The sequence below is a fragment of the Microtus pennsylvanicus genome, chromosome 9, assembly GCF_037038515.1.
Source record: "Microtus pennsylvanicus isolate mMicPen1 chromosome 9, mMicPen1.hap1, whole genome shotgun sequence".
Classification (NCBI taxonomy): domain Eukaryota; kingdom Metazoa; phylum Chordata; class Mammalia; order Rodentia; family Cricetidae; genus Microtus; species Microtus pennsylvanicus.
The window spans coordinates 92,464,052-92,491,579 of record NC_134587.1 but is presented as its reverse complement, the minus strand read 5'-3'; the positions used below and the strand labels follow the sequence as shown (position 1 = coordinate 92,491,579).

General features: G+C 36.3%; 1 protein-coding gene across 3 annotated transcripts in view; it reads left to right on the top strand.

The window, feature by feature from the left end:
- Wdr17 (WD repeat domain 17) overlaps positions 1-27,528 on the top strand; it is an 82,002-nt gene that overhangs the window by 45,495 nt on the left and 8,979 nt on the right. For 2 of the 3 annotated variants that reach the window (XM_075986783.1, XM_075986782.1), the window contains 13 exons: positions 3,051-3,137; positions 6,947-7,111; positions 8,764-8,966; positions 12,270-12,419; positions 12,507-12,637; positions 12,938-13,063; positions 13,851-14,006; positions 16,094-16,158; positions 19,582-19,714; positions 19,848-19,939; positions 21,052-21,151; positions 21,980-22,119; positions 25,274-25,409. In XM_075986783.1, the coding sequence (XP_075842898.1) occupies positions 3,051-3,137; positions 6,947-7,111; positions 8,764-8,966; positions 12,270-12,419; positions 12,507-12,637; positions 12,938-13,063; positions 13,851-14,006; positions 16,094-16,158; positions 19,582-19,714; positions 19,848-19,939; positions 21,052-21,151; positions 21,980-22,119; positions 25,274-25,409 (1,684 nt within the window). Of the gene's footprint in view, positions 1-3,050; positions 3,138-6,946; positions 7,112-8,763; positions 8,967-12,269; positions 12,420-12,506; positions 12,638-12,937; positions 13,064-13,850; positions 14,007-16,093; positions 16,159-19,581; positions 19,715-19,847; positions 19,940-21,051; positions 21,152-21,979; positions 22,120-24,338; positions 24,360-25,273; positions 25,410-27,528 lie in introns of all 3 variants that reach the window. The other variant, XM_075986781.1, reaches the window with a different exon arrangement.

Sequence of the window (27,528 nt, the reverse complement as noted above, 5' to 3'; positions counted from 1 at the left end):
TTAATATCCGGGTCTTCAGTTCGACTCCACTGGTCAACATCTCTGTTTTTATGCCAACACCAAGTTGTTTTCCTTGCTGTATTGATGTCAAGGAAGGTGATGCCTCCAGAAGTTCCTTTATTGTAGAAGATTGTTTTACCTGTTCTGGGTTTTTGTTTTTCCATATGAAGTTGAGTATTGTTCTCTCAAGGTCTGTGAAGAATTGTGTTGGGATTTTTGATGGGGATTGCATTGAATCTATAGATTGCCTTCAGTAAGATTACCATTTTTTTATGTTGATCCTACCTATCCAAAAGCATTGGAGATCTTTCCATTTTCTGATATCTTCTTAAATTTTTTTCTTCAAAGACTTAAATTTCTTGTCAAACAGGTCTTTCACTTCTTTGGTTAGTGTTACCCCAAGATATATTATGTTATTTGTGGCTATTGTAAAGAGTGATGTTTCTCTGATTTCTTTCTCAGTTTCTTTATCATTTGTATATAGAAGGGCTACTGATTTTTTTGAGTTAACCTTATATCCTGTCATATTACTGAAGGTATTTATCAGCTGTAGGAGTTCCCTGGTAGAATTTTTGGGGTCACTTATGTATATTATTATATCATCTGCAAATAGTGAAAGTTTGATGTCTTCCTTTCCAATTTGTATACTCTTGATCTCCTTTTGTTGTCTTATTGCTCTAGGTAAACCTTCAATAAACCTAAGAGAAACACATATAGATCCACCAGGAAAGTGAAAATAGACAAGATCTCCTGACCAAATTGGGAGCATAGGGGTGAGGAGGAAAAGAGATGGTTGAAAGAGAGGAGGAGAGGAGAAGGGGAGGGGAGAGAAGAACTTGAGGGGAAGGGATAATCAAGGTCTGGGAAGGGCAGGGCGGTGGTGGCCCACGCCTTTAATCCCAGCACTCGGGAGGCAGATGCAGGTGGATCTCTGGGAGTTCGAGGCCAGCCTGGTCTACAAGAGCTAGTTCCGGGACAGGCACCAAAGCTACAGAGAAACCCTGTCTCAAAAAACCAAAAAAAAAAAGAAAAAAACCAAAAAAAAAATCGGGGAATGACACAGATGGAGAACAAGGAAAGAGATATTTTGATTGAGGGAACCATTATGGGGCTAGCAAGAAACCTGGCACTAGAAAAATTTCCCATAAATCCACAAGGACGACTCCAACTAAGATCCTAAGCAATAGTGGAAAGGGTGGGTGCCTTAACTGGCCTTGCCCGGTAGTCAGATTGATGGCAATCTTAAATGTCACCATACAACCTTTATCCAGCAACTGATAGAGACCAGGGCAGAGAGACCTGCAGTGGAGCACTGGACTGAACTCTCAAAGTCCAGTGGAAGAGTAGGAGGAATGAGAATATGGACAAAGAGGTCAACATCTTGATGGGGACACCCACTGAAAGAGCTTACCTGAGCTAATGTGAGCTCACTAACTCTAGCCAAACAGGGAAGGAACTAGCATAGGACCAAGTTAAACCCTCTGAATGTGGGTGACAGTTGCATGGCTGGAGCAGACTGCAGGGCCACTGACAGTAGCACCAAGATTTGTCCCTGCTGCGTGTACCTGTTTTTTGGAACCCATTTTCTTTGGATGGATACCTTACTTAGCCTGGATACAGTAGGGAAGGCCTTGGTCCTTCCTTGGAGCAATGTGCTTTGCCCTCTCTAGGGAGTGGATGGAGAGTGGGTTGGGGGAGATGAGGGGAATAGGAGGAGGGGAGGGAGTGGGAACTGGGATTGGTATGTAAAATGAAAAAAGAAAGTTTATTTAAAAAAAATAAAATAAAATAAAATAAAAGCATCTTCTAAAGAGATTAATCTCCAGAGGAGTCAATAGCACTTGTATTGTGACAATAATAAAATAAGCTAACAGAGATTATTTCCTATTATCAAATAATAAAGGCACTTTTCTGTATTAAGGATCTCTGAATTTAAGTTGCATTACTGAATATACACCAGGGAAAATACTGTAATGTAAGTTCCGGTCTTGGTGAAATAGTGCATTGAATGAATTTTGTGAATGAGCAAGCAAAATAAATTTTAAGCACTTAAATTTCAAGCTGAAAATCTAATATATCTGTTATATATCTGGTAGTACTTGAAATTATATTTTTCTATAATTAAGAAAACTTTTTAACCAAATAGCTTCTGAATCAGTTATCACTTATAATTTGATCTAAATGGATTATGGTAATTCATATTATGTGAAGTAGATTTGTAATTGGTATCATCATTTGTGTGTGTGTGTGTGTGTGTGTGTGTGTGTGTGTGTTGTTATGCCTAGATCCGCGAAGTCCCCCAATAACCAACAAGGAGACTAAGTCCTGTATATAAAAGCAAAGAGCCTTTATTTTATACAAGTTTGCAAACTCGGTCTCTCCTTGTGTCCAACGTATTGAAATAATGGGGGAGTCCCGAGCTCAGTTTCAGCTGGGTTTTTATAGTAGTAAAGGTTGGGGGGGGGTAAGGGATTTCTAAGGTTCAGGACCCCTGATTGGCTGACATTTATCTAGGGGTCTCCTGGTGAGTGTGTGCTGGAAGGTGATTCTATCTACAAAGGTTGGAACATTAGGAATTTCCTTTGGATGGTCTGTTTTTTGGTGGTTCTTGGGTAATCTCAGTTTGTGGTCCTTCCTGCAACCAGGTATTGCTTCAGGGTAAACTACTAAGACCCAGACCTCCATTAAGCCTATCAAGACTGAGTCCTACACTGGCAGGTGATAATGGTGGGAAGAACTTCCTTTGGGTGGTCTGTTTCTATTAAGCTTCTCATGGTTGGCTCGTGTGTGTGTGTGTGTGTGTGTGTGTGTGTGTGTGTGTGTGTGTGTGTGTTTCCGGGTCTCTCTGTATAACCTTCACTGACCTGGACCTTTTTATATAGACCAGGTTGGCCTTGAACTCATAGTCATCTGTATCCCTCTGTCTCCTGTGTCCCCACATCTAGCACCTCTTTTTCCTTTAAATGTTCTTTGCAATTTCAGAGATGGCTTTTATCTTAGAATACTGACCTTTGAAAGTGGCAATTATGACTTTGTTTACCTAATTTTAGTATCATCCGAACAATTGATGGTAAACTTCTACACAAGTACAAACACCCAGCTGCAGTGTTCGGTTGTGATTGGAGTCAAAACAACAAGTAAGTTTGTTTTTCCAAATAATAATTGTATTTGAGAGATTGGAAACAGAACTTTAAAGCTACTCCCGTAGATAATACCTATTCTCCTTGGATATTAATTTCTTTTTCTGGCAGATGAAAAGCATGGTAACTGTCCATTTGTTTTGGCTCTTTGTAGTCCGTGGTATTTTCTTTTCTTCTTCTTCTTCTTCTTCTTCTTCTTCTTCTTCTTCTTCTTCTTCTTCTTCTTCTTCTTCTTCTTCTCTTCTTCTTCTTCTTCTTCTTCTTCTCTTCTTCTTCTTCTTCTTCTTCTTCTTTTCTTCTTCTTCTTTTCTTCTTCTTCTTCTTCTTCTTCTTCTTCTTCTTTTCTTCTTCTTTTCTTCTTCTTCTTCTTCTTCTTCTTCTTCTTCTTCTTCTTCTTCTTCTTCTTCTTCTTCTTCTTCTTCTTCTTCTTCTTCTTCTTCTTCCTCTCTCTTCCTCTCTCTCTCTTTCTCTCTCTCTCTCTCTCTTTTTTTTTCGCTTCATATACCAACCAGTTACCCCGCTCACTCCTCCTCCTGCTTCTCCCCAGCTCCTCTACTTACCCACTTCTCAGAGAGTGTAAAGCCTACAGTGGGGAGGCAACTAAGCCTGGCATATCAAATTGAGGCAGGACCAAGCCCCTCTCCTCAACATGAAGGCTAAACAAGGCATTCCACCATAGAGATTGGGCTCTTGCCAACTCATGCACCAGGAAGCCTGTGGCTCCACAAACAGACAAAGCACAACTGTCATCCACATTCAGAAGGCCTAGTTTGGTCCCATACGGGCTCCCCAACTGTCAGTCCAGAGTCCATGAGCTCCCACTAGCTTGAGTTGGTCAGCTGTCTCTGTGGGATTCCCCCATCGTGACCTTGAACCCTCCTACTCATATAATCGCCCCTCCTCTTTCTGACTGGACTCCAGGAGCTCAGCCCAGAGCTTGGCTGAAGATCTCTGTATCTGCTTCCTTCAGTTATTAGATGGAGGTTCTCTGATGACAATTAGGGTAGTCACATCTGATGATAGGGGAAGGCCAGTTCAGGCACCCTCTCCACTATTGCTAGGATTCTTAGCTGGAGTCATTCTTGCGGACTCCCAGGAATTTCCCCAGCACCAAGGTGCTTTCTTATATGACTTAAGAATACGATTTACCATCTTCAAAATCAGTTTATGATACACTGGAGAAAAACACACTGCTAATAAAACTAATAAAAATTAGAAGTGAGCCTATCCAATGTGTGACTCTTAGACAAACATGGTTCTTTTTCTAATTTCTTTAAGCATCTCAGCAGTTCTGCATTGACTTTCTACCCCCCCCCCCCCCAGCACAGTCAACAGCCTCTGCGTTGCATAATTTCCCAAGATGTAGAACTTCAGTGGGTGGATTTGAAAGACAGGCTTGCATGAGAACTACTTCTCCTGTAAGAATCAACTTCCATTTAAAATTAAATACAAGTAAAATTCCAGTAAAATTGGACCTCCAACTGACTGCACTTCAAATAATTTTGCTTAAAACCTTCTTTTATAGGATATAAGTAGTGTGTTTTAAATGGAAGCTATCTTTAGATATTGTCAGAAACACCATGAATTCTCTTATGCTTCGCTGTACTAAATATCAAAAGCATAATTAAATATTAAAAACATGCTTCCTGAAACAAATAATATACAATTCAAAATAATGGATCTGTGTTTCTTCCAGTAGGTATGCTCCAGTCGATAACAGAATTTATTAGCATATAACTAGCTGATATACAAAATTAGCTCATGACCAGGCTGACATTCCCCCGCATTTCTTGTCTTGAAGACTAACAATCATTGACAACAAAGGCTGCCATGCAGGAGGCTTTGGTGGTGGTGGTATTTTCCATACCCTATCATTTCATGCCCTATCATAACCACCAATGCTGGTTATACTTGGAAGAAAAGTGAAGCAAAAAAGCAGAATCAGTCTCAACAGGCTGAGACTACTATACTGAAATTGCAAGAGGCCCCAATCTTTCCATGGGATGAAGGTGAATCACATTTAGAGGGTTTGGGGCCACACACACACACACACACACACACACACACACACACACACACACTACCAGGAAGTATCAGGTTGGGACTAAGCAGTTTTTTACAGCTGGACTATTGCTGAATACAATCTGACTCAATTCCTCATGACCTGTGGTTATTGCTGAATATTTATATCCCAACATGCCCTTTCCAGATATTATGCAGTTTGGGTATTTATAGGGTTGGTTTTGGCTTCCTTCAAAGTCCTTTCAGAAGTTACATGTCTTATGATGTCTGCCTTTTCTCTGTCACCTGTTGTTTTCCCATCAGAACAGAGGCTACGCTTTAGTCTGCTGCCGTTCAGCCAGTACCTGTGGCTCTGTAGTTACAGGCCTGCTTCTCTGCCAGTGGCCCAGCTGCTCAGCCTGCAACCTGCTGGCAATTTTGTTCCCACAGGCACCAGCTCTGTGGCTGCCACCAAAAAATGATTTTAATTAAATCTCCCTCGTTTTATTTATCAATAAGATTTGGGAGCCAGAAGCTAGTCGAAAACCTGCTAGCTCAGAGAGGTAGCAACTAGCTGACCTTTTCTCTTTGCCTGCTTCTCTGAAAAAGAGATGGCCCTTCCCTCTTTCCAAAAATTAAAACCCATTCCACACAAAGTCCCTCCCTACTTTCTGCGCATCTCTCTCTCATCTTCCAGACTCCTTCTGGCTCTCTATGATGACTTTTTATCAACTATTTGCTAACTCGGCCTCCTGACCCAAGATTGATTTTATTTAATTCACACAAATGCAAACTCGGGGTTCACTATGTGATTAAATATCCAGCATCAGTAATATTTGTTATACTGTGGTCATTGAAAATTTAAAACACAGGTCTGGGAGCAAGCAGAGGTAAAGGCTTGCCCAGCACATGTGAGATCCTAGAGCTTCTACCCCCAGTACAAAGAACAAAAGAAAACACAGAGCTTCACACACCATTCTTCTGGGTAATTCCTGAATATTATCCCCCTGATTGTAGAACAAAAATGCAGGCTCCCTTTTTAAGCATAAAAAAAATTCATTAAATCTGGGAAGACAATCGGTATTGTATAGTCTTAGAGACAGCAACGTTTTAGATATAGATGAAAGATCCAGTCTCCTCCTGGTCTTCTTCCTTAGATAATAAAGAGAATCCAGAAGACCCTCAAAAACTTTCTTTAGGAGAAACATTTTATTTCTATTTCATTTTTACACAAAATTTGTTAGAAAGATGTGGAGCTGGGAAGGGTAGATCCTGGGAGAAGGGGGGAGGTTGAGTAAGTGGGAAATACAACAAAAGACAAAAATAAAAATTTAAAAATTAGTTTTTTTACTGAGAACCAGGTAGATATTATCTATGTTCAACCTTAGGTGAAATATTCCACAGAAAGAAAAAAAAGGTCTATTATGTATCATAATAATTGGGTGAGCAGTAAGTAAACAAATCTCATCACTCACTGTGTGGGACCGTCATAAGACAAAATAAATGAAAAAATACTGTTTGAGAAGCATAAGAAATTTTAAGCCTGAGATGCTGAAAGTCAACTTAAGGTCTATAATAAAGGAAGCACAAAATCAGCCAATGAAAAATGAACACTGAGAATGAAACTACACTACACAACTATTCAGTTTCTACAAATGAGCAGCTGTGTAATTATAGCTAATATATTTTATATCAAGGAAGCAAGAAGAACATCTTTAGTAATTAGAACTGTGACATACTTTTAAAATTGTTAGTGGTAGTTAATTTGATTGTCATATTTTAACACTCCATGGGTGGCATTTCAGAGATATGATAGCCACTGGCTGTGAAGACAAAAACGTCCGGATCTTCTGTGTAGCCACTAGCTCTAGCCAGCCACTGAAGGTGTTTAGTGGGCACACAGCACGAGTCTTCCATGTTAAGTGGTCTCCTCTGAGGGAAGGAATTCTCTGCAGTGGTTCTGATGATGGGTATGTATTTTTGGATTCTAATATTCTTGTTCTTTAAATCATAAACTTACAGTTTCCCAGATATGCATATGTTGTAATAACAATTTATGGAGAGATATAGGCACTTAACATGTAGACAACTAAGAAGGAGTCAAAATAAGTTCTGAAGATTAAATTAAATCCTATCCTGTTTACACTGCCGCTGTATTCTTGATTTTAATTGTCTTATTTATTTTCCTCAATGTCAATGCTCATTTCTAGCTTATTATCAAGAATATTCATAGAAAAATAATTATAAAATTAAAAAGATCTGAAATAAATATTTATAAATTGAGATAATTTATAACATTTTATGTTTTATGTAGAACACATTTGTATTCTTGTCAAAACTGGAATAAAAACTGACTATAAAATTTATCTTAAAGCAAAACACTGGAAATGGGAACAATTTTACACTTTTTTCTATTGGCAAGAGTTTCTGAAATATTGTGTATTTTCCTTTACTTTTGAGATTATAATTTGTTTAATCACATTTTGAAGATAAAATTATGTTAACAATAACCTTACTTTGTATAAATTAAAGTCATAGTGCATAATACTTCCAGATTCTTATTGGATAGCTGAGGATTTTCACCTTTGCTTTTTTGGATTAAATTCCAACTAACTAGGAGAAATCATTTGCAATATGACTTTTAGTATGATTATTGTATGAAGTTGGATATACTTTTATTCATGAGACTATTCCAGTCTCTCAGCATAGAGTTCAACATCTAAATTGCATTCTGCATGGAAAACTGTGTCATCTCATAATTTTCTAAAATTTAATCTGTAAAGACGTGCTATTTTCATTTTAATGACAATTAGAAGCCTTTACTAAATTCTGGTTGTTTACTCCCCATGTAGTAATTACCATTAGCATGGATGACATTTATACATTTCTAATGCATCTTTAACTTTTAAACATTGTCCTGGGTAACCTAGTTAGTCTTTTTAGAGCTACTGGTTCATACTAATTCCTCTCTTGGTCATATAAATTCTGAAAGATTATCTTTTCTTCTTTTGATTAAAATTTTTATATAATATATTTTGATCATTTTCCTTCCCCTTTCCCAGCTCCTCCTTCATGTTCCCTCTCTTCTTCTCTCTCCCCAAACAAAAATAAAAACAAAATAAAAATCAAAACAAACTGATAAAAATAATAACAAAAATTGTTTTTAAAAATTCTAAAACACTGTATTTGGTATCCATGATAAATTACCAATGAAATGAAAAACTATGTTAGAATAGACAACTCTAATATATTCATTTATGTCACTGTAAAAAGAAAATTCACAAGTCTTGTACATAAAATGCTTTTAAAATTTTTATTGTTCTACACACATAGGTGCTTTGCTTTCCTCTGTGCACCTTGTACATGTTTAGTGCCCAAGGAGGCCAGAAGAGGGCATGCAGTCACCTGGAATTAGAGTTATGCATGGTTATGAGTCACCTTGTGAGTGCTGAGAATTGAAACCATATCTTCTGGAAGAGTATCTATTGCTCTTAGCCTACCAACCTTCTCTCCACTCCCAAAAAATTCTTTTTAAATATGTTAAGAAATAAGCATTGTGTTGTAATAAGACAATGTTACTATTTGGTATAAATTATAATATAGACATAAAACTGTCTTTCAGCTCTATTCGAATCTGGGATTATACTCAAGATGCTTGTATAAACATTCTCAATGGACACACTGCACCTGTAAGGGGATTAATGTGGAATACAGAGATTCCGTACCTGCTAATATCTGGAAGCTGGGACTATACTATCAAAGTATGGGATACTCGAGATGGAGTTTGCCTAGACACTGTGTATGATCATGGTGCAGATGTATATGGTAAATTTTTTCCATGTATTTGTTATTTTGTTGTAATTATGATGCTATATTTTGAGCAATGCAGTATTTTTAAATAAGTCACAGCATTTCATCTTGAAATGACACTATTTCTCATTGGAGAAAACACATCTATTTTTTTAATAAAACTATTAGAATTGCCAAAAAATAGCCAAAGAATATGAAATTAATAATAGCATGGATACAACTTATCTACTGTATTAGTTAGGGTTTCTATTGCTGCGACAAAACACCACGACCAAAATGCAAGTCGAGAGGAAAGGGTCTATTTGGCAAACACATCAGCATTGCTGTTCATCACGGAAGGAAGTCAGGACAGGACCTCAAACAGGGCAGGATTTCAGAGGCAGGAGCTGAGGCAGAGTCCATGGAAGGGAGCTGCTTATTAGGTTGCTTCTCATTGTTCTTCAGCCTACCTTTTTATAGTATTCAAGACCAGCAGCCCAGGCACGGCATTACCCCTCATGGGCGGGGCCCTCCCACATTGATCACTAAATGAGAAAACGCCTTACAGAAAATGCCTTACAGCTGGATCTTATCGAATCGAAACATTTTTCTCATTTGAGGCTCCTTCCTCTGACGATTCTAGTATGTGTCAAGTTGATACACAAAATGAGCCAGTATCATCTGTCCATTACTTTATTTGAAGTTATTGCAGGCAGTGTTTTTTTTCTTGAATATTACAATTGTTAGTACAGCTAAGCTTAAAATAGAAAGCAACTTACCCATTTGTATTTGCATTTTCTGTTATTCTAAAGCCTTGCTGGGAGTAAGTAGGCAGATGAAGAGTTGAAAACATGCTCTAGGCAAAGCAGATCAAATCCTTGCCTTCACAACCATTTGCTTTCCCTAGTAGCCTTCTAGTTAAGGCAGTCAGTGACTTCTGAGTGTAACATGGAGGGTCCAGGTCTGCTTGTTTGTTGTTGTTTTCTGTCCCGCCCGGTACCCCATAACTGTTTAGCCCCCCCAAAAAAATCACACATAGGTCTCCATAAATTATAAGCTGATTGGCCCATTAGCTCTAGCCTCTCATTGGCTAACTCTCACATCTTGATTAACCCATTTTTATTATCTATGTTAGCCATGTGGCTCAGTACCTTTTTCAGTGAGGCAGATCACATCCTGTTGCTTCGGTGATCTGGGCAGGAGTGGGAGGAATTAGCTTCCTCCTTCCCAGAATTCTCCTGTTCTCATTACATCATTTCTATTTCCTGCCTGGCCAATCAGCATTTATTTAAAATATGATTGACAGAATACAGACAATTCTCCCGCACCATCTGAGAAAGGGAAAATCATTTTTTTCAAGGGATGAATATTCAGTAGGTCATCAGATCTCAAGTAGCTAGCCCTAAATACGTATATATATGAACAACACTAGGTAAGATCAGTAGGCTATGTGTATATACAAACACACACATATGTTCATATAAAACAACAATAATTATAGAAGATACACCTGAATCTGAGAAATAAGGCGTGAAGGGGAAGGAGTAGAATGTTCTAGTACTCATTTATAAAATTCCATATACATAATAAATATTTTATTTTATTTTTCCATGTGTAAAAGCAAAGAGCCTTTATTTTATGCAAGTTTGCAAACTTGGACCCTCCATATGTCCAATGTATTGGAATAAATGGAGAGCCCCGAGCTCAATTAGAATTGGGTTTTTATAGTAGTAAAGGTAGGGGTGAGGGGTTTCTGAGGTTCAGGACTCCTGATTGGCTGACATTTGTCTAGGGGTGTCCTGATGAGTGTGCTGGCAGGTGATCCTATCTACAGTGGTTGGAACGTTAGGCATTTCCTTTGGATCGTCTGTTCTTGGGTGGTGCTCAGGTAATCTTAGTTTAATGGTCCTTCCTGCAACCAAGCACTGCTTCAGGTTAAACTACTGAGACTCAGTATATATATAATAATATATTATAAATTATAATTATATATATAAAATATATAATTTAATGTGTAGTTCCATAGCTTCTACTTTGAATGATTGTTCTAACTGTAGAGAAGTTCATTGAGTTGTGTGGTTGTGTGTGTGTGTGTGTGTGTATGTGTATATATATAATTTGTTTATATATATATATAATATATATATATATAAAACTTTAATTGTATGAAGGTTATTATAAGAAAAAACTTGCAAAACTAGATGGTGGCAACATAAGCTTTATATCCCAGCATTTAGGAGGCAGAGGCAAGAAAATCTTTATGAGCTCAGGAACAGCCTGGTTTACAAAGCTACTTCCAGAATAATCAAACCCACACAAAGAAACCTTGTTTTGAAAAACCAAAATGAATGAATGAATGAATAAATAAATAAATAAATGCAAATATTTTTCCCTTGTCCTTTCAAGACATGGCTTCTTTCTTCCTTCCTTCCTTCTTTCTTTCCTTCCTTCCTTCCTTCCTTCCTTCCTCCCTCCCTCTCTCTCTCTCTCTTTTTCTTTCTTTTGTTGATTTTTCGAGACAGATTTTCTCTCTGTAGCTTTGGAGCCTGTCCTGTCACTGGCTCTGCAGACCAGGCTGGCCTTGAACTCATAGAGATCCATTTGCCTCTGCCTCCCTAGTGCTGGGATTAACGGTGTGTGCTACCTGCCCCCCAGCGATACTTGCAAATATTTTTTTATAAAAATAATAACAAAAAACTTACATACCAAAATTAACCAGACCTAAAGCTTATACATGCAGTGAACTTCTCTACAGTTAGAATAACTATTCAGAGCAGAGGCTGTGGAGCTCCATGTAGGAGCCAGCCATGATAAGCTAAATTTGAACGGATCACCCAAAGAAAGTCCTTTACTTCCAACCATTATCACCTGCCAGAGTAGGACCCGGCCACTGATAAGTTTAATGGAGGCCTAAGTCTCAGTAGTTTAACATAATAAATATTTTAATAAAATATAATATATAATTCTTTTTCTGATGTCTACACTTAAATGTCTTGAGCTTTTCATTTTGAAATTAGAAGGTTCCTTTATTCGTCCGTTAATTCATAGGTTTCATACGCCCAGATGGAATTCCAGTGTACTTACTGCTTAACAAGTGAAATGTTGCTTTCTCATAACCACGCGTTTCTAACTATATTTATAGGATATACTAACCAACTTATTACCTCCCTTTATTCATTAAACACAAGTAGAAGGCTGGCTCAGAGGGAGAGCCTTTGAATTGCCCACATTTATTCATAACTTCAGTTCTGTTATGGTTTAATGAAAGCATGCATATGTTTTTAAAGCATTGTTCCAGGTTTACTTTTGTTAAAGCAGGCTTTTTTTTTCTCCCATCAGGTTTAACTTGTCATCCACGTCGTCCCTTCACTATGGCTTCCTGCTCCCGTGATTCTACAGTGAGACTCTGGTCATTAATACCTTTAATCACCCCTTTACAAATAAATATTCTGGCAGACAGATCTTGGGAAGAAATTATCGGGAACACTGGTATTGAATATGTGCATGCACTTGATTTTATCTTTAAGTAATGTTCTCTAAGAAAAATGTCCTCACTGAATGGTGTTTTGTCTTCAGACAATGCTATAAAACAAGGCTCCCCTCCTCTACTGTGTGGGAAAGTGTCAAGAGACGTTAAACAAGAAGCAGAAAAACTAACGTGTAACCCTCACGTGAAAAAACTAAGATTGTTTTCAGAATGTTTATCAGTAAGTATTATAGAAATTATAAGTGGACATTGTCTCTTTAGGCAGAATAAGTCACCACAGTGAGAAAAGGTCTTATCTTTAAACTGTAGCCCGTTTGCATGAACCATCGCAGCTCAGTATTTTAATATGATCTGTACAATATTAGAGGGTGGAGCTAAAACCACAAGAAAAAATAAGAATGTGTACTTAGCTTTCTGTTAATTTATTGACTGTATGATGTAATGCCTCTGAGGGCTAGAATGCTGTGAGGATTTTTCTTGTGTGCGGATTTCTCTTTGATTATCTCATAATTCCTTCCAGCCTCCAGGTGGCAGTGACAATTTGTGGAACCTGGTGGCTGTGATTAAAGGACAAGATGACAGCCTGCTTCCTCAGAACTACTGCAAAGGGATAATGCACTCAAAACACCTGGTTAAATTTAAAACAGTAAGTGATCACACAAGCACGGTATATTCCCACCGAAGTTTTCCTTTTCTACCCACTGAAGCAAGAAAGTGGTTGGTAGACTGAAATAAACACTGAGAAGACAAAATTAGTAACAGCAGTGAAAAGACGAGAATAAGGTAGCCGTAGTTTGTAGAGATTAAATTACATGAGTCTTCAAGTTGAGTTGGGACTCCATGAAAAGTCTTCTCTTTACTGCTACCTCAGGTGGTCACAGCTTAGCTGATGGGCTCTTGGCACTACTAGCTACCACCTGCTGAGATAATATATACCATTGACGACAAAATCTGCCCTGGAAGCTAAAACAACAACAACAAGGCAAAAGTTTATATATTTTTAATAAAAAGCAGTGATTCAGACAGCACGGAAATCACACTAGGAATCAGATTTGATGTTTCCCTTCATAAAAAGAGAATTCTTAAGTCACAAACAAATATCTGAAACTGTTTTAGAAAAACAGGTCTACAATATAGGAGCCGAAGTGAGCCAGTAATTTTCACTCCCATTGGAAAGCATTTCTGTGTGTCTAAACAGTTGTGTCTCACCACGTTCAGCCTCTGGGATTCTAGATAACCCACACTGGGAGGGAATAAGGAACGAGGGACACACTGCTTCCAGAGTGCTTACTCCGCGAACTGCTCAGAAGGGTGTAAAGACGATCATATTTTACAGATAAAAATATCACTTTAAAATATTTAATTTCCAATAGTACATGCTCTTAAAATATCTGTTCTCATACTCATTCATCTATTTATAATCTTCTCTTTAGTCTGAAGCCCAAGAACTCACAACAATCAAGGTATCTAAATTCGGTGGAGGTATTGGCACACCTACTAAGGAGAAAAAGCTGAAGGAAGCTGCTGAAATACACCTGAGATTAGGGCAGATTCAGAGATACTGTGAACTGATGGTGGAGCTCGGAGAGGTAATGTGCGATTAAAGGAAGAGAACTGTGTCGACCACGATACCCCACATACTAGGAATTCAACTAATTCCATATAGAAGTTCACTTTGCCCCATATAATTAACAAGCAGGTGTCAGGTTGTATCATAGGGAGTTAGCAAAGTGAGGTCTCCAGGCTAGCAACGCCAGACCCACACCAGACCTACAAGAGCATGAAAGTTGGTCTGCACTTCAAGCATCTGTGCTTGGTTTTTGTAAGCCCTTGTGGCTATTGTCATCTGTGCCGAAGTGTGAGAGTTACTCCAGGACTGTTGTGATGTGTCTGTGTTGGCTGATTTGCTTCGAGTAGCATCTCCTCCACTTGGCACACCTAGATCCCACCCTGGCTGAAAGAGGAATGCCTCAATGGGTGCATTTAAATGTGGTAGGGACTGTTACAATTTCTAATGGAGACCAAAGCAACAAAGCACATTTTTCTGACATCTTCTCCTGGCCTCTGTAGATACCCACACTCATGTGGCCTGCACTCACATAGATACACACATACATATAACCCTAAATAAAAATAAAAATCAACCTAAAACAAAGGAATGCATAAATAAGTAAAATTAAAGTGTAGCAAAATGCAATTTAACTCCTATCTTTTTATAACTTTTGGCACACATATAGATAAAAAATGAATTGCAAATTGACAAATAATAAAATATCCTGATTAATAGGCACTTAAAAGTATTTAAAAGTAATAAAATTATTTATTTTTCATATTGTGACTGTTTGATTAAATGTTACAATATCCACAGAGCCCTTAAAGCCAGGGTGTCAAGTGAATAGATAAGTTTTAGGAGAACGGTGCATTCTTCTTCATTGATGTTTGTTTGCATGTGAGTATATGAGATTTTAAATTCCTTTTTTTTCTACTTTTTATTTGGTTGTTTGTTCATTTTTCAGGCAGAGATTCTCTGTATAGCTTTGGAGTCTGTCCTGGAACTCTCTCCGTAGAGCAGGCTTGACCAGGCTGGCCTCAAACTCCCAGAGATCTACGTGCCTCTGCCTCCCTAGTGCTGGGATTAAAGGAGTGCACCACAACTGCCTGGCAAGATTGTAAACTCTTCCCTACATCCCTTTCTCAGTTGGGAATCTATTTCTGAAGCTGTGTAGTAGTACTACTGTGCACATCCTAATGGCCTCAATTACTCCTGGAATTGTACCTGAATTCTTCAGAATCGGAGTCGACTTATACGTACTCGTCACCATGACTCTATGAACAGTTCCTATTTCAGGAAACCTATTGCTATGAAATTAGGAAAGCCTTTCCCTTTTTCACTTACAAGACTTATGTTTTTATTGGAGCAGCTTAGTGAATTGAAAGCTTATCTACATTTCAACGTTTATTCTTCCATTCCCCTACAATGAAGACGTTTTTTAGTAAAAACATATTTAAGGAAACTGTTTATTAACATGATTTAAGTATGCAGTTTTAAAAAGATTAGAATATCATGCATATGCACACAAAAAATGTATACAGATATATTCAATATATTATTTAAATTTTAACTTCAATTTTTAAGTTAATTACCAGTCTTTTAGCCTTAATTGCACTATAGACCCCAGTGCTTTGGAAAGCCTTAATTAAAGTGAAGTTTTTATTTATGCAGTGATATTTTAAAATATTTTCTCTTCCATTTCTTATTAGACCTCAAACCCATATGTTGAAGTGACAATAATAATCAGTTTTGAATTAAGAATGACCTTTAAATGTTGCCCATGTTATAAAATATGACAGATTTAGTTTTAAAGAAAGCTATGATAGTAAATAGCTTTTACACAATAAGTTATACAATAGAAATGATGCATTTATTCAACAAAAGAAACTAATAATTCTTTCGAAGTTTGTAGTAGGATTTTCCCTTAAACAGTAGAATTTCATGTATTTTATTTTACAATATGTTGCTGTTTACCTGTTTTGGACTATATTAAAGAGCTTATTATTGTATTTCTGATATTATGATAACTCTAAAAAGTGTTTATGACTAACATGAATCTGTAAAATGTCTGCTTAGAATTACTTATCTAAATGTGTACATTTCTGTTCTTGCTCAACTTTGTAGTGGGACAAAGCCTTGTCCATTGCACCTGGAGTATCTGTGAAATACTGGAGGAAGTTAATGCAGAGGTAAAGTGACAGTCTGTGTTCAAAGAGAGATCTTAATGTTATGTATTGACATAGAAAGAACATGCAAATATGACAGTAGTTCTTAACAGTCCATATACCTATGTTATACTAAATAATAAAAGAATTTTGTATCTACCACTATAATAATTAGATAATTGTTTACAAATCATTTTGGTATTATTATGTTTATCCTGAGATCTTAACACTATAGTAGCCAGATGTTTCTCCTTACCAATGAAGAAAAACAAAGACTAGCAAATTACCAAATATATATTACTACTGAAGTAGCAGTGGGAAGACTTTCTGAGGTTATCATAAGCTTGTAGAATATTGCTCTATGTATAATGCCTCTCTCTGGGGAAATGAATTCTTGCCATGCCTCCATGTTAAGTCTAAATTAATAACAGATTTGTCTGACCACATAACAGATTTGTCTGACCACTGAAGGAACTTTTTGTATATTCTTTAAAAAAACATATTATGCTTTTATTTTTTCTTAATTTTCTAAAGTTACCGTAACAAATGGCCACAAGATGGATTGTAATCTCAGAGTTCCTGAAATTAAAAATTCAAAATCAGTTCGTTGACAGAGTTGATTTAACTATGGAGGTTCTGAGGAAGAACCCTCTGTTCACTGCTATAATCTCCAGCTTCTGCTAGCTAAAGCTACATTGCTGTTCTCACTGATTTATCCACTGTGTATCTTTGGCCAAATTTAATTTTTCTTAAAATATTCCTTCTGGAATTTAGACCTACCTTATCCTAATTTGGTATAACCCCCTATTAATTTAGTAAGTTACATAGAAAAAAAGTATTTTGTTGTAATATTGCTTTCAAAGATTCCAAATGTTAAGAATTAAATGTATGCCTTTTGGAGCACATTTATAGTCAGAACACATTTTTATCTAATCTGACATTCAGCAACTGTTTTATAACCATTAAGTGGTTATATGCTAATCTTTGTGCTAAGCCAGTAGAGTACTGTTAGAGAGTAATAATCTTTCTTTTGCTATTATAAAGAGAAATTTGAGAGTTTTTTTTTCTTTTAAGTCTTGGTTTAAGAAAAATCCTATTTCTAGTCAGGCACATAAATTAAAATTAGTGAAGGCTAAGCATGAAAGCTAGAAGGATGTGTATAGTTTGCCATGGAAAGGTATACTATTGGCTACGATTCAGTCTTCCAGAAATAGTATAAGTACACCATTTGCTTGAACCTTCAAGTTCTGAGAATGTCAGATCCTTTCTATACTTTATCAACAAACTTGGGAATGATACTGTTCCCGTGAATGCTTAATAAATTCAAGTTAGTAGTGACTTATTACATAAAAAACCATTTTTCCTCCATCAATATAAACTAAAGTGAATGTCACTTAGGACAAAAGTACAGTCACTCACTCATTGTTGATAGCAGGTAAAACTAAAAATATTTGGTATTTTATATGATTGTTAATATACTTTTGCAGCATCTTTACCATAATAATGTTATATTTTTAATGGTAGTTATTTATGAGATAAATGTAAACAACCTTCAAATATATTATCACAGAAGACATCTGGCATAGACTTGTATTTGTCCTCTCTGCCACAAATCAAGAGACATTAATAGAATGCACTAGTAAAAGCGTTTGAGATCTAGTCAGTAGAGAAAGGGAATTAAAGGCTGGAGTGCAGGTCTCAGGCATGAGTGCCCAATGGAAATGGGAAGGAAACAAGACCTAACTGTTCTGGGCTTTTAAACATTTAAAATTATTTTCTTGTTCCTAAGACCAACAGAAGACATTAAAAGATCTTAAACAGGGTAGAAAGTGACCACCTCGAACTTCTGTATTGAAAATTCACATAAACTGAAGAAGGAGACAGATTGGAGAAGACCAATAATAGCTAGGAGAAAAGCCCAGTGGCATCTGCTCCACGAGACAAGAGAGGCGTGGAACCCTTACACAGTGACAGGGAAGAAGGGCTAACACATGTGACTACTTAAAGAGTTAAAGTGAACTGGCTTTAGTCAGAGACATGATTGTATAGATAATTCTTGGGTCGTAGACTTGAAAAAAAAAAGGTAGATGTTGCTTTCTGTTGACTTGAGATTTCAAAACAAAGCATTTCCGTTACCACCTAGCCAGGCCCAGGGTCCTACTGATGCGCATGCGTAGTCAGTGTTCAGTGACATACTTAGTTAATCCAGGGGCCTAGAGCTGTGAATCACTACGTAATCAATGTGTATTCATTGCATAGCTGCACAAGTCTCCGTACACATGCACCAAGTCCCCTTTAAAAGCAGGCTTTGCCCGTTCCTTGCTCTTCTCTTTTCTTTCCGAGGCAGGCCTCCACAGACCTCTCCTTTCTCCCTTTTCACCCCCCTCCCATGAATAAACTGCCACGTGGGTTTCTCGTACATTGTAGTTCATCTCCCTCCTCCTGCCCTAAACTACAACACGAAGTACCAACAAAATCTAGGCATACTTAAAATAATTAGCACATGAGATTGTTAGTTTTCACAGAGCTTGTTAAATTGAAGATTTCCTTGTTATTTTCATAGCAATATAAAGTAGATAATATTACTTCTTTAGTCCATATAAGAAAGTTGGACCACACTAGGATAGTACTTTCCTTTGTAAGATTTGAAAGGTCAAAAGCTTTGGGCAGAAAAGAGAAAACAAGATTAGAATAAGCTAAATAGGACAGGAGGAGCAGATTGGAATGCAGAAAAAAATTTAAAACATATCTTTAAAAGCCAATGCCTGATTTTTTCCTTCTGTTTCTTAAATGTGACTCAGTTGATAGAGCGCTTGCCTAGAACACACAGATTCCTGGGATCGATCCCTAGCACCTTATAAATTAAGCATTGGCACATGCCTGTAATCCAAGCACTCTGGACATAGAAGTAGTAAGAATGTAATTCAGGTTTATCCTCAAATATATACTGTGTTCAAAACTAGACCCTTTCTCTAGTTAGATGGATAGAAAGGAAGGAAGGGAGGGAGGGAGGGAGGGAGGGAGGGAGGGAGGAGGGAAGGGAAGGGAAGGGAAGGGGAATGGAAAGGGGAAGAAGAAGGGGGAGAGAGAGGGGGAGAGAGAGAGAGAGAGAGAGAGAGAGAGAGAGAGAGAGAGAGAGAGAGAGAGAGAGAGAGAGAAGAAGAAGAAGAAGAAGAAGAAGAAGAAGAAGAAGAAGAAGAAGAAGAAGAAGAAGAAGAAGAAGAAGAAGAAGAAGGGCTAAAAGTATTTCAAGGGAAAATCAATCAAGTATTTTGTAGAGCTTTTATTCATATTCCTTACATGATCTATGTTTAAAATATGAACTTCAGTATTTATGAAACCTAGAAATTTTAGCCATGTTTTTTTAAATAACAGTCTAATTGAGAAACCTTAAAACTAAGATTTCAATTGAATTTAGAGTAATAAAGATAGTCTTTCTCTCTTTAGGAGAGCTGACCAATTAATTCAGGAAGATAAGGATGATGTCATTCCATACTGCATAGCCATTGGTGATGTGAAAAAACTCGTCAACTTTTTTGTGTCCAGAGGTCAGCTTAAAGAAGCTCTGCTTGTTGCACAGGTATAATTACATAAGCATGCCAGGTGAATACATTGTGGCTGGATATGGGGGGTAGAGAAAGTCGTGTTGATCAGCACTGAAGTTGGATACCAGTAATTATCTAATAATTAATTAAACTTCAATTGTATTGTAGGCTGCCTGTGAAGGAAATATGCAACCCTTACATGTTTCTCCACCTAACGGAGCTTCATGTTCTGATGATATTTACAAAGAAGATTTTAATGAGTGAGTGATATGCCTTTGTTTCTGGTCATTATTTTATGGCTGTTTTCCCTTTAGAAGTTTTGAAATAAGGTCATTCAGCCTCCTTTTGTGAAGTGAGCACTTGCCCTCTAGTGTGCAAATGCATTTCTTCCATTATCTAGCTCCATGACAACATCCATCCCTATGAAGGAAAAACTGCTAGGCAGGTAGATACAGCCTCTGCACACTCAGCACTTCCAGGGGGAGAGCAATGGGACAGAGGAAGACATGTAGTAGAGGAGGGGTGGCTTTGCTTTAAAAAGCAGAATACCCAATATCCAAGATCTCTCGGTAACCACATTTGTCAGTGTTAGTGCCTAGAATATGATTTATTCTTCTTTTAAAGAAGAAATCCTTGTAAAAAGTTTTGACTTAAAATTTTGTAGACTTTCAACCTTTCCCTTAAGTTGATTTGCTTATCTGTCTTTCCTATGATATTTCTAATGATTCCTATTAATTTCCAGGACAATATTGTACTTTTTTAAGCTTCCTGCCATTTAGCAAACAATTGTGAAATGTTTATTTTTGTATGCAGTATTCTGTCTGCATGTTTGCCTGCAGGCCAGAAGAGGGCACCAGGTGTCATTACAGATGTTGTGAGCTACCATGTGGTTGCTGGGAAGTGCACTGGGAAATGAGCTCTTAACAGCTGGGCCATCTCTTCAGTCCCAACTGAAATGTTAAACAAGTATTTCTTTTTGTGTCTTAGCTGCCTTTCTTCTTCTAAACTTGGCCTGTTAAAGATAGGTACATGTCACATCGTTGATATTAACTAAAATTTTTTAAAATGACATTTCAACCTTGATTATTCTACAGTCAGCCTATAGCTGTTGCAAATTATTCGATGCAGAATGGTAGACACCACAATCATGTCTTGACTTCCCAAGCCTTCCTGTTGGCACTTGTGGGAACCAAGACTGGAAAGAGCTTTATATCACACTTTCTTAAAGTCTGATTTCTGACTTAAATCAGGGTTAAGTCTAAAACAAGAATGTGAACTGAACTATTTGTTCTCTTAATTGCCTTAAAAGGGCATTAATTCACATTTGTGATAGAATTACTAAGTTAATACCAATTACTTTTTTTCTTTCTAGGATCCTACACAAAGTCATTAATGAGCTGGCAGAATGGTATTTTCAGGATGGCCGAGCAGTGTTGGCTGCGTGCTGTCATCTTGCTGTAGATGATATTGAGGTACAATAGTTCAAAATGATCCATATAGCTCAGAGGTTCTCAACCTGTGGGTCACTGACCCCTTTGATGGGGCTAACTGACATTTTCATGGGGTTCACCTAAGACCATCAGAAAACACAAGCATTTACATTGCAATTCATAACAGTAGCAAAATTACAATTATGAAGTAACAACGACATAATTTTATGGTTGGTAGTCATCGTAACATGAGGAACCGTATAAAAGGGTCACAGCATTAGGTAAGTTGAAAACTACTGATATGGATAAATAGCTCTCAAGTATGTTATGGTGCTGGAAGGGGGGAAACCAGATGGCATCTGGTGTAGCATGCTTCCAAGTCTCACGATGAAATAGCACATGCACATACTACGCACTATGTGCTTTGTTTTATCTATTTTGCTTACCAGATAAATATTTGTAACAACCTAGGCAATAATTTAGTATTGTTGCATAATCTAGGAGAAGCTTTTAATGTTCTCTTCTGATGAAGACAGATGACATGTTCAAGATATAGGCCAATATTATAGGAGCAAAGAGATTAGAATCATGGCTCATTGACACAAAACTTAACTAGAATTTATGAAGCCTTGGGTTGCAAAAAATTGAGTTGTAACATTTTAAATTCTAAGTTGGAAAATAAGCTTTATTTTTCACAGTCAGCTTCATTTCTCCCATCTGAAAATCTGAATTATTATGGAAATATATTCAATATATCGAAGAAAATTAGTATCTAGGCTAATATTAATTTATCTGCTTATAAGCTTGAATGAAAATAACCATTCCACTAAGCATCTATGCAACTGAAAGAACTGTTTTCTTACAAACAAGCATGCTATGGCATACCTGATCCGTGGGAACGAACTAGAGCTGGCAGTCTCGGTGGGCACTGTCCTAGGAGAATCTGCAGCCCCAGCAACCCATTATGCCCTGCAGTTACTGGCCAGAAAATGCATGATGACTCCAATGTGGTAAGAAACTTCTAATTGAAAGAGTAATTTTGCAGTTATGGCATGCATTTTAGAAAATTAAAAACAGATTTTAAGAAGATAATGTGAAGAATATGTTATGTGTGTTATATCTTTTTATATCTGTTATATATATGTTTGAGATATCATTGTGAAAGAAAGTGTAGCAGGGGAATTAAATCTATCATGACCCTTTCAGAGGTAGCCTGGTTATAATTTTGTAATACTTCAAGTGATATAATATCATGAGACAACAAGTGTATGTTTTTTCACCATTGCTAGGGCCCCAATTTCCACTATTAAAAATTTTCACATCTCCTCTATTCTTGTCCTATCTTTGTGATTTACTTTAAGGCTGAGAAACAAGGTTTGTTTGTCTGAAATAATAGAGCAGTCCTTGTCCAGACTCTGTGCTTTCAATGGGTTGCATGGAAATCTGGATCTAAGTCATTCTCGTTCAGTTTGCATCACCCTCTTCTTAGGACAGACAATCAGTCACTACATAGGCCCTTTTAGAAAACATAGGATGCTGTTGTTCAATGGGTAAGTCCTGACTAAAGATGACTATAGAGATTGTTTGTTTGTTTGAGGTTGGAAAGATGGCCTAGCCGTTAAAAGTACTTGCTGTTCTTACAGAGCACCCAAGTTCAGTTCCCAGTACCCATGTCAAACAGCTTACAAGCACTCCTAACTCCAGTTTAAGTGCCTCCTTTTGGTCCCTGTAGGCACCTGTACACATTGGTACACAACTTATATTCAAACACAAATACTCACCAAAAACTAAAATAAGTATAACTCTTCAGAATTTTACTTTATCTTTCTCCAAAAATACCTATGGGAAGTTTCTAAACAAGCTTTTAAATGAGGACTTTTACTTCTTCCTAGTCCACACTTCATGTGAACAAACTGGTAAGATTTGGTGATGACCATAAGTATCAAAGCTTCTGCTGTTAATGATGATGATGAGGAGGAGGAGGAAAGGATGGGATGATTATGATGGGATGATTCAGGCCCAGCTAACACATTTGAACTTCTTACTGGGTACCAAGCAATAGTTTAAATAGTTTACATGCCATGAACTACACTATTCTGTGAAGCAGACACTGATTTGCCAGAGGACTCAATGAATCATGATCGAAAGTAAGAGCTAGATAAAAAGTTTGTGCCCTTAACTACCAGACTATATCACTGTCTCATTGAAAAGAAGCTTTCTACTTTTTTCTTTTCCTTTTTTTCTTGACCTTGGATAGTAAACTAAGGATATCATCATTACTCAGAGTTTACTCAAGTCTTATAGTGATTTAAGAGCACTCTCCACTACAAAAATATAGTGGTACCCCATGATAGATTCAAATGTCTCCAACACCACTGTGCGCTGAGAGTTCCAAATGACACCATCCCTGTCAAAAGCCTGCAACAATCCACCATGTAGTCTACTATGATTGGCCTGAGGCCAATCAAAAAGTTTGAAATCTAACACAAATCATTTATTTACAAATATGGCTGACATTTATTCACATTAATGACATCTAATCTGAATTAAGTGTTTTTAAAAGTTTTAAAAGATGATATATACAGGTAACATTAGATTGAATGAACAGTTGTATTAATAAGTTTAGGCTTATATATATAATATATTACATATACAATATATTATATATATATTGTATCAACAAAGAAGAAGAAGGCATAGATTTGAGTGAGGGAAAGGGTACATGGAAGGTTTGGATGGAGGCAATCGTACAAATGATGTAATTCTGATTTCAAAAAGTAAAAATATGTTATATATTTGAAAAAAGAAAAAAGTAAAGATAAAATGGTTGCTAATTGCTAAATTTGTAATTGTTTTATTCAGGTGTTAGGAACTTTTTTACTGAGCTGATATCTGTCATACTTTCTTCTAACAAAGATCAAACTTCCATTCCCTGGTGAACCCCCCCACCAGGTGTTCTTCCTTTTCATAATCTGACACCAGAAACCAGAATAAGGTTCAAATTCTGGAAACTATCATGTTTAGTATAATAATTTTCATAAATAATGCATACATAGCTATTTGAATTCTACAGATTAAAGATCAATAAAATTTTGTTATTTGGTTTAAGGTAGCTAGTTATAATTTCATAAATCAAATCAGTTTGTTTATTTTACATTTACCAATGCAGTTTTGTTTGCCTCCTGGTAGTTATGTTTTCTGATATTCATATTCAATATCTTCTCTCCAGCTTCCCATCAGTTGCATACAGGTAATGTTTTAGTTTTGTTCATATTAGCATGTTATTTTAAAAGTTCACACAATTTTAAGTATTTAAGACTAGCTTCATACTATTTCGTTTTATAATATTCCAATTTGTATATGTAAGATATATATATATGTATACATATATATACATATATAACCTAGTCATAGAACAATAAGAATATTTTTATAGCTAAATACATGATTTTGCAATTAAAGTTATATAGGAAAGCACTGTGTTTGTGAGCGTGTGTGTGTGTATGCCATTCTTAAAAGTTAAATGTCCCCTTGAGCCACTGGAAATTTGGTGTTTCATTAATTATAATACATGAAACAAAAAATTCCTTTCTTACTGCTTTGAGACTAACTTCTCAAAGGAAATATCACAATGTTAAGTCCATATCACTTTGTCCTTGTAAGAAATTTATTACACTAGTAGAAATCGTTTAAAATACCTTAAAACTATATTTCTTCCTTTAATTTCCTTATAACTTAAAAAGCATGCAGAACAACAGAAGTCAAAGATTTAAGATTTCTATTTTCCTGGCATCAGAGCATAGGCTAATAGAACTTCCATTGTTGACAGGAAAGATAAAGAGGGGAAATTAGTTAGCTTTCTCTTTACTTAATGGTTTTCTCCAAAATCCTATTACAACACTGTAGTCTGGTAGAGAATTCTTCTCTAATAATAAAATGGAGTGCTGTAGATTGAAAATTTAGTTTATTCAAATTTGGCATTTTGAAAACTTTTGATAATGCACTCATCCTTCATAGTGTTTTCTGTAATCTGTATTTGTGACAGTTTGCTATAAATAATGAAATAAACATTACGTAGATAGATAAGCAAGGCTGGTGTATTTTATGAGTCTCCTTTTGTTGAAACACTTATGGATCTATTTTTGGATCATTTCCTCAATGGAGCTTTCTCCTTTGTTACACAAACAGGAACTTGGCAGCTGATCTTCTCCTGATGACTCCTGATAACGAAGTACAGTTAGTAAAACTGTGTGCCTTCTACCCAGGGTGCAATGAAGAGATAAATGATCTTCACAAGAAGGTAGCTGATGATATATTAATGAATCTAGTCTGGAATGAAATGCTATGAATTTAGTAATTTTTGGTATGAATAGAAATTCATGCCAAAAATTAAATAATGACATGGTCACTTTGGGATACCTATTAACTTAATAACCAAAAACAATAACCAAAAGAAAGAACACTTATTGACTTCTATTCATGGCTTGGAATATATATAATATATATAATATATAACACATATAGTTTGGATGGATATATACATATATATTATACACACACATATAAAATACAAAGAAAGGAAACTCACAGAAGTAAAGAATCTGCCCAAATTAATTGAAGATGGATTGAGAATCTCAACTCCAAAAAGTCTAACTAATCCGTAGTCCTTTCTACTGTACCACTTTGTATCTGAAGGTGTGTTTACAAGTTAAGACCATATTTTAACATCTTTGTTTGTGTGTGTGTTCACACACATACACATCAGGGGGTCACAGGACAACGTCAGATGCTTTCCTCTATTGCTCCCACCTTTTTGTTTTTAGGAACACATTCATGGGACGTAGATCTCACTGGTTGCTAAGACTGTTTGACCAGTCAACTCCAGGAACCTTCCCATCCCCACCTCTTCATTGCTGATGTTAAAAACAAGACTGATTTGCTGGGCTTTCGTACAGGTCCTGGAGAGGCAAACTCAGGACCTCATGACTACAAGCCATGTGCTTTATTGACTGAGCTATCACATGACCCTATTAATAGCTTTTCTTTTAAAAAATCAATAAATTTCATACATGGTATTCAAATGTGATTTAAAAAATATTGATTCAAAGACTGCCGGAATCTTAATTACCAATATTACATATAAAAAGAACCAGTATCTAATAGAAGAGATTATTTATACAGATTAGAGTATGTTTCTTTGTTTAAAAAAATCATGAGATTGACTTTAATATTGTAAGTATATGTCTATAAAGAACATGTGTATGGTTTCATTTGAAAAATAGCCAATAATGTGCATATTGTTATAACACATTAGAAACTACTTTTATTTATTTGCTTGTTTGTTTGAAACAGGGTCTCAGGTCTCACTATAAACATATTGTATGAATGTATGTATGTATATACACACACCTATATATATGCATTATAATTAAGTCAGAGCAACTTCCACACCCACCACCTCAAATATTTATTATTATCTAATGTAAAAACACCTGAAATCCTTTCCTCAAAGTGTTTTGAAAGATACACTACTATTAAATGCAATCACCTTGCTATGCAGCAGAACAGAACTTAAAAACTCCTCTTGTCTGTGATTCTGAGCTGTAGAGAGCACGATTAGCATCTCCCTTTCTTGCTGGAATAATAGAGGCAAGAGCATCTTCAGCTAATGTTCATTATACATGCTAAAGGATATTATCAGAGTCTTTAATCAGAATTTATTATTTGTTCTTCAGACAATCAGTGATTGTAAAGTTGTTAATAAATCTGAAAAATGTCTAAGGTGATAAAAATCACAGTATTACTCTATTTGAGAAATTTAATGATAGGGCATTAAATTTGAGACTAATCTTGTACTCTAGAGTCTGAAATTTCAGTGACAATTACTTCTTATTATTTTTAAGCCTAATTTTTAATTCAGGTATAATATCTACCTTTTAAAAGATTTTAATGAGTTATAATAATGATGGAAATGCAATAGTATCAGCCAAATATAATATATATATTAGTGATTGTTTATATATGGCTTATATATAAACCCTATGTATGACTTATCTATTTATATATAAACATTCCATATATAGAATATATATATTATATACATACACACACATACTTCTTAGCAAGGTTTATTGTGATTTTTTTGAGAAGAGGAGGAGAAGGAGATACCTAAACTATTTAGTCTACTTAGCTTTTAAGCAACATTATGTTGCTTAAGAGTAAGCTTTAGCATTCTTTAAGTTTGTTTAAAATATAATTACATCATTTCCCCTCTCATAACCATCCCATGTATGTCTCCTTCCCAAATGCACAGCTTCCTCTCCTTTAACCACTGTCACTCCATATACATACAGAGACATGAACGCATAAACACAACCTGCATAGTCTGTTCAACGTGGCCTACATGTATATATATTTCA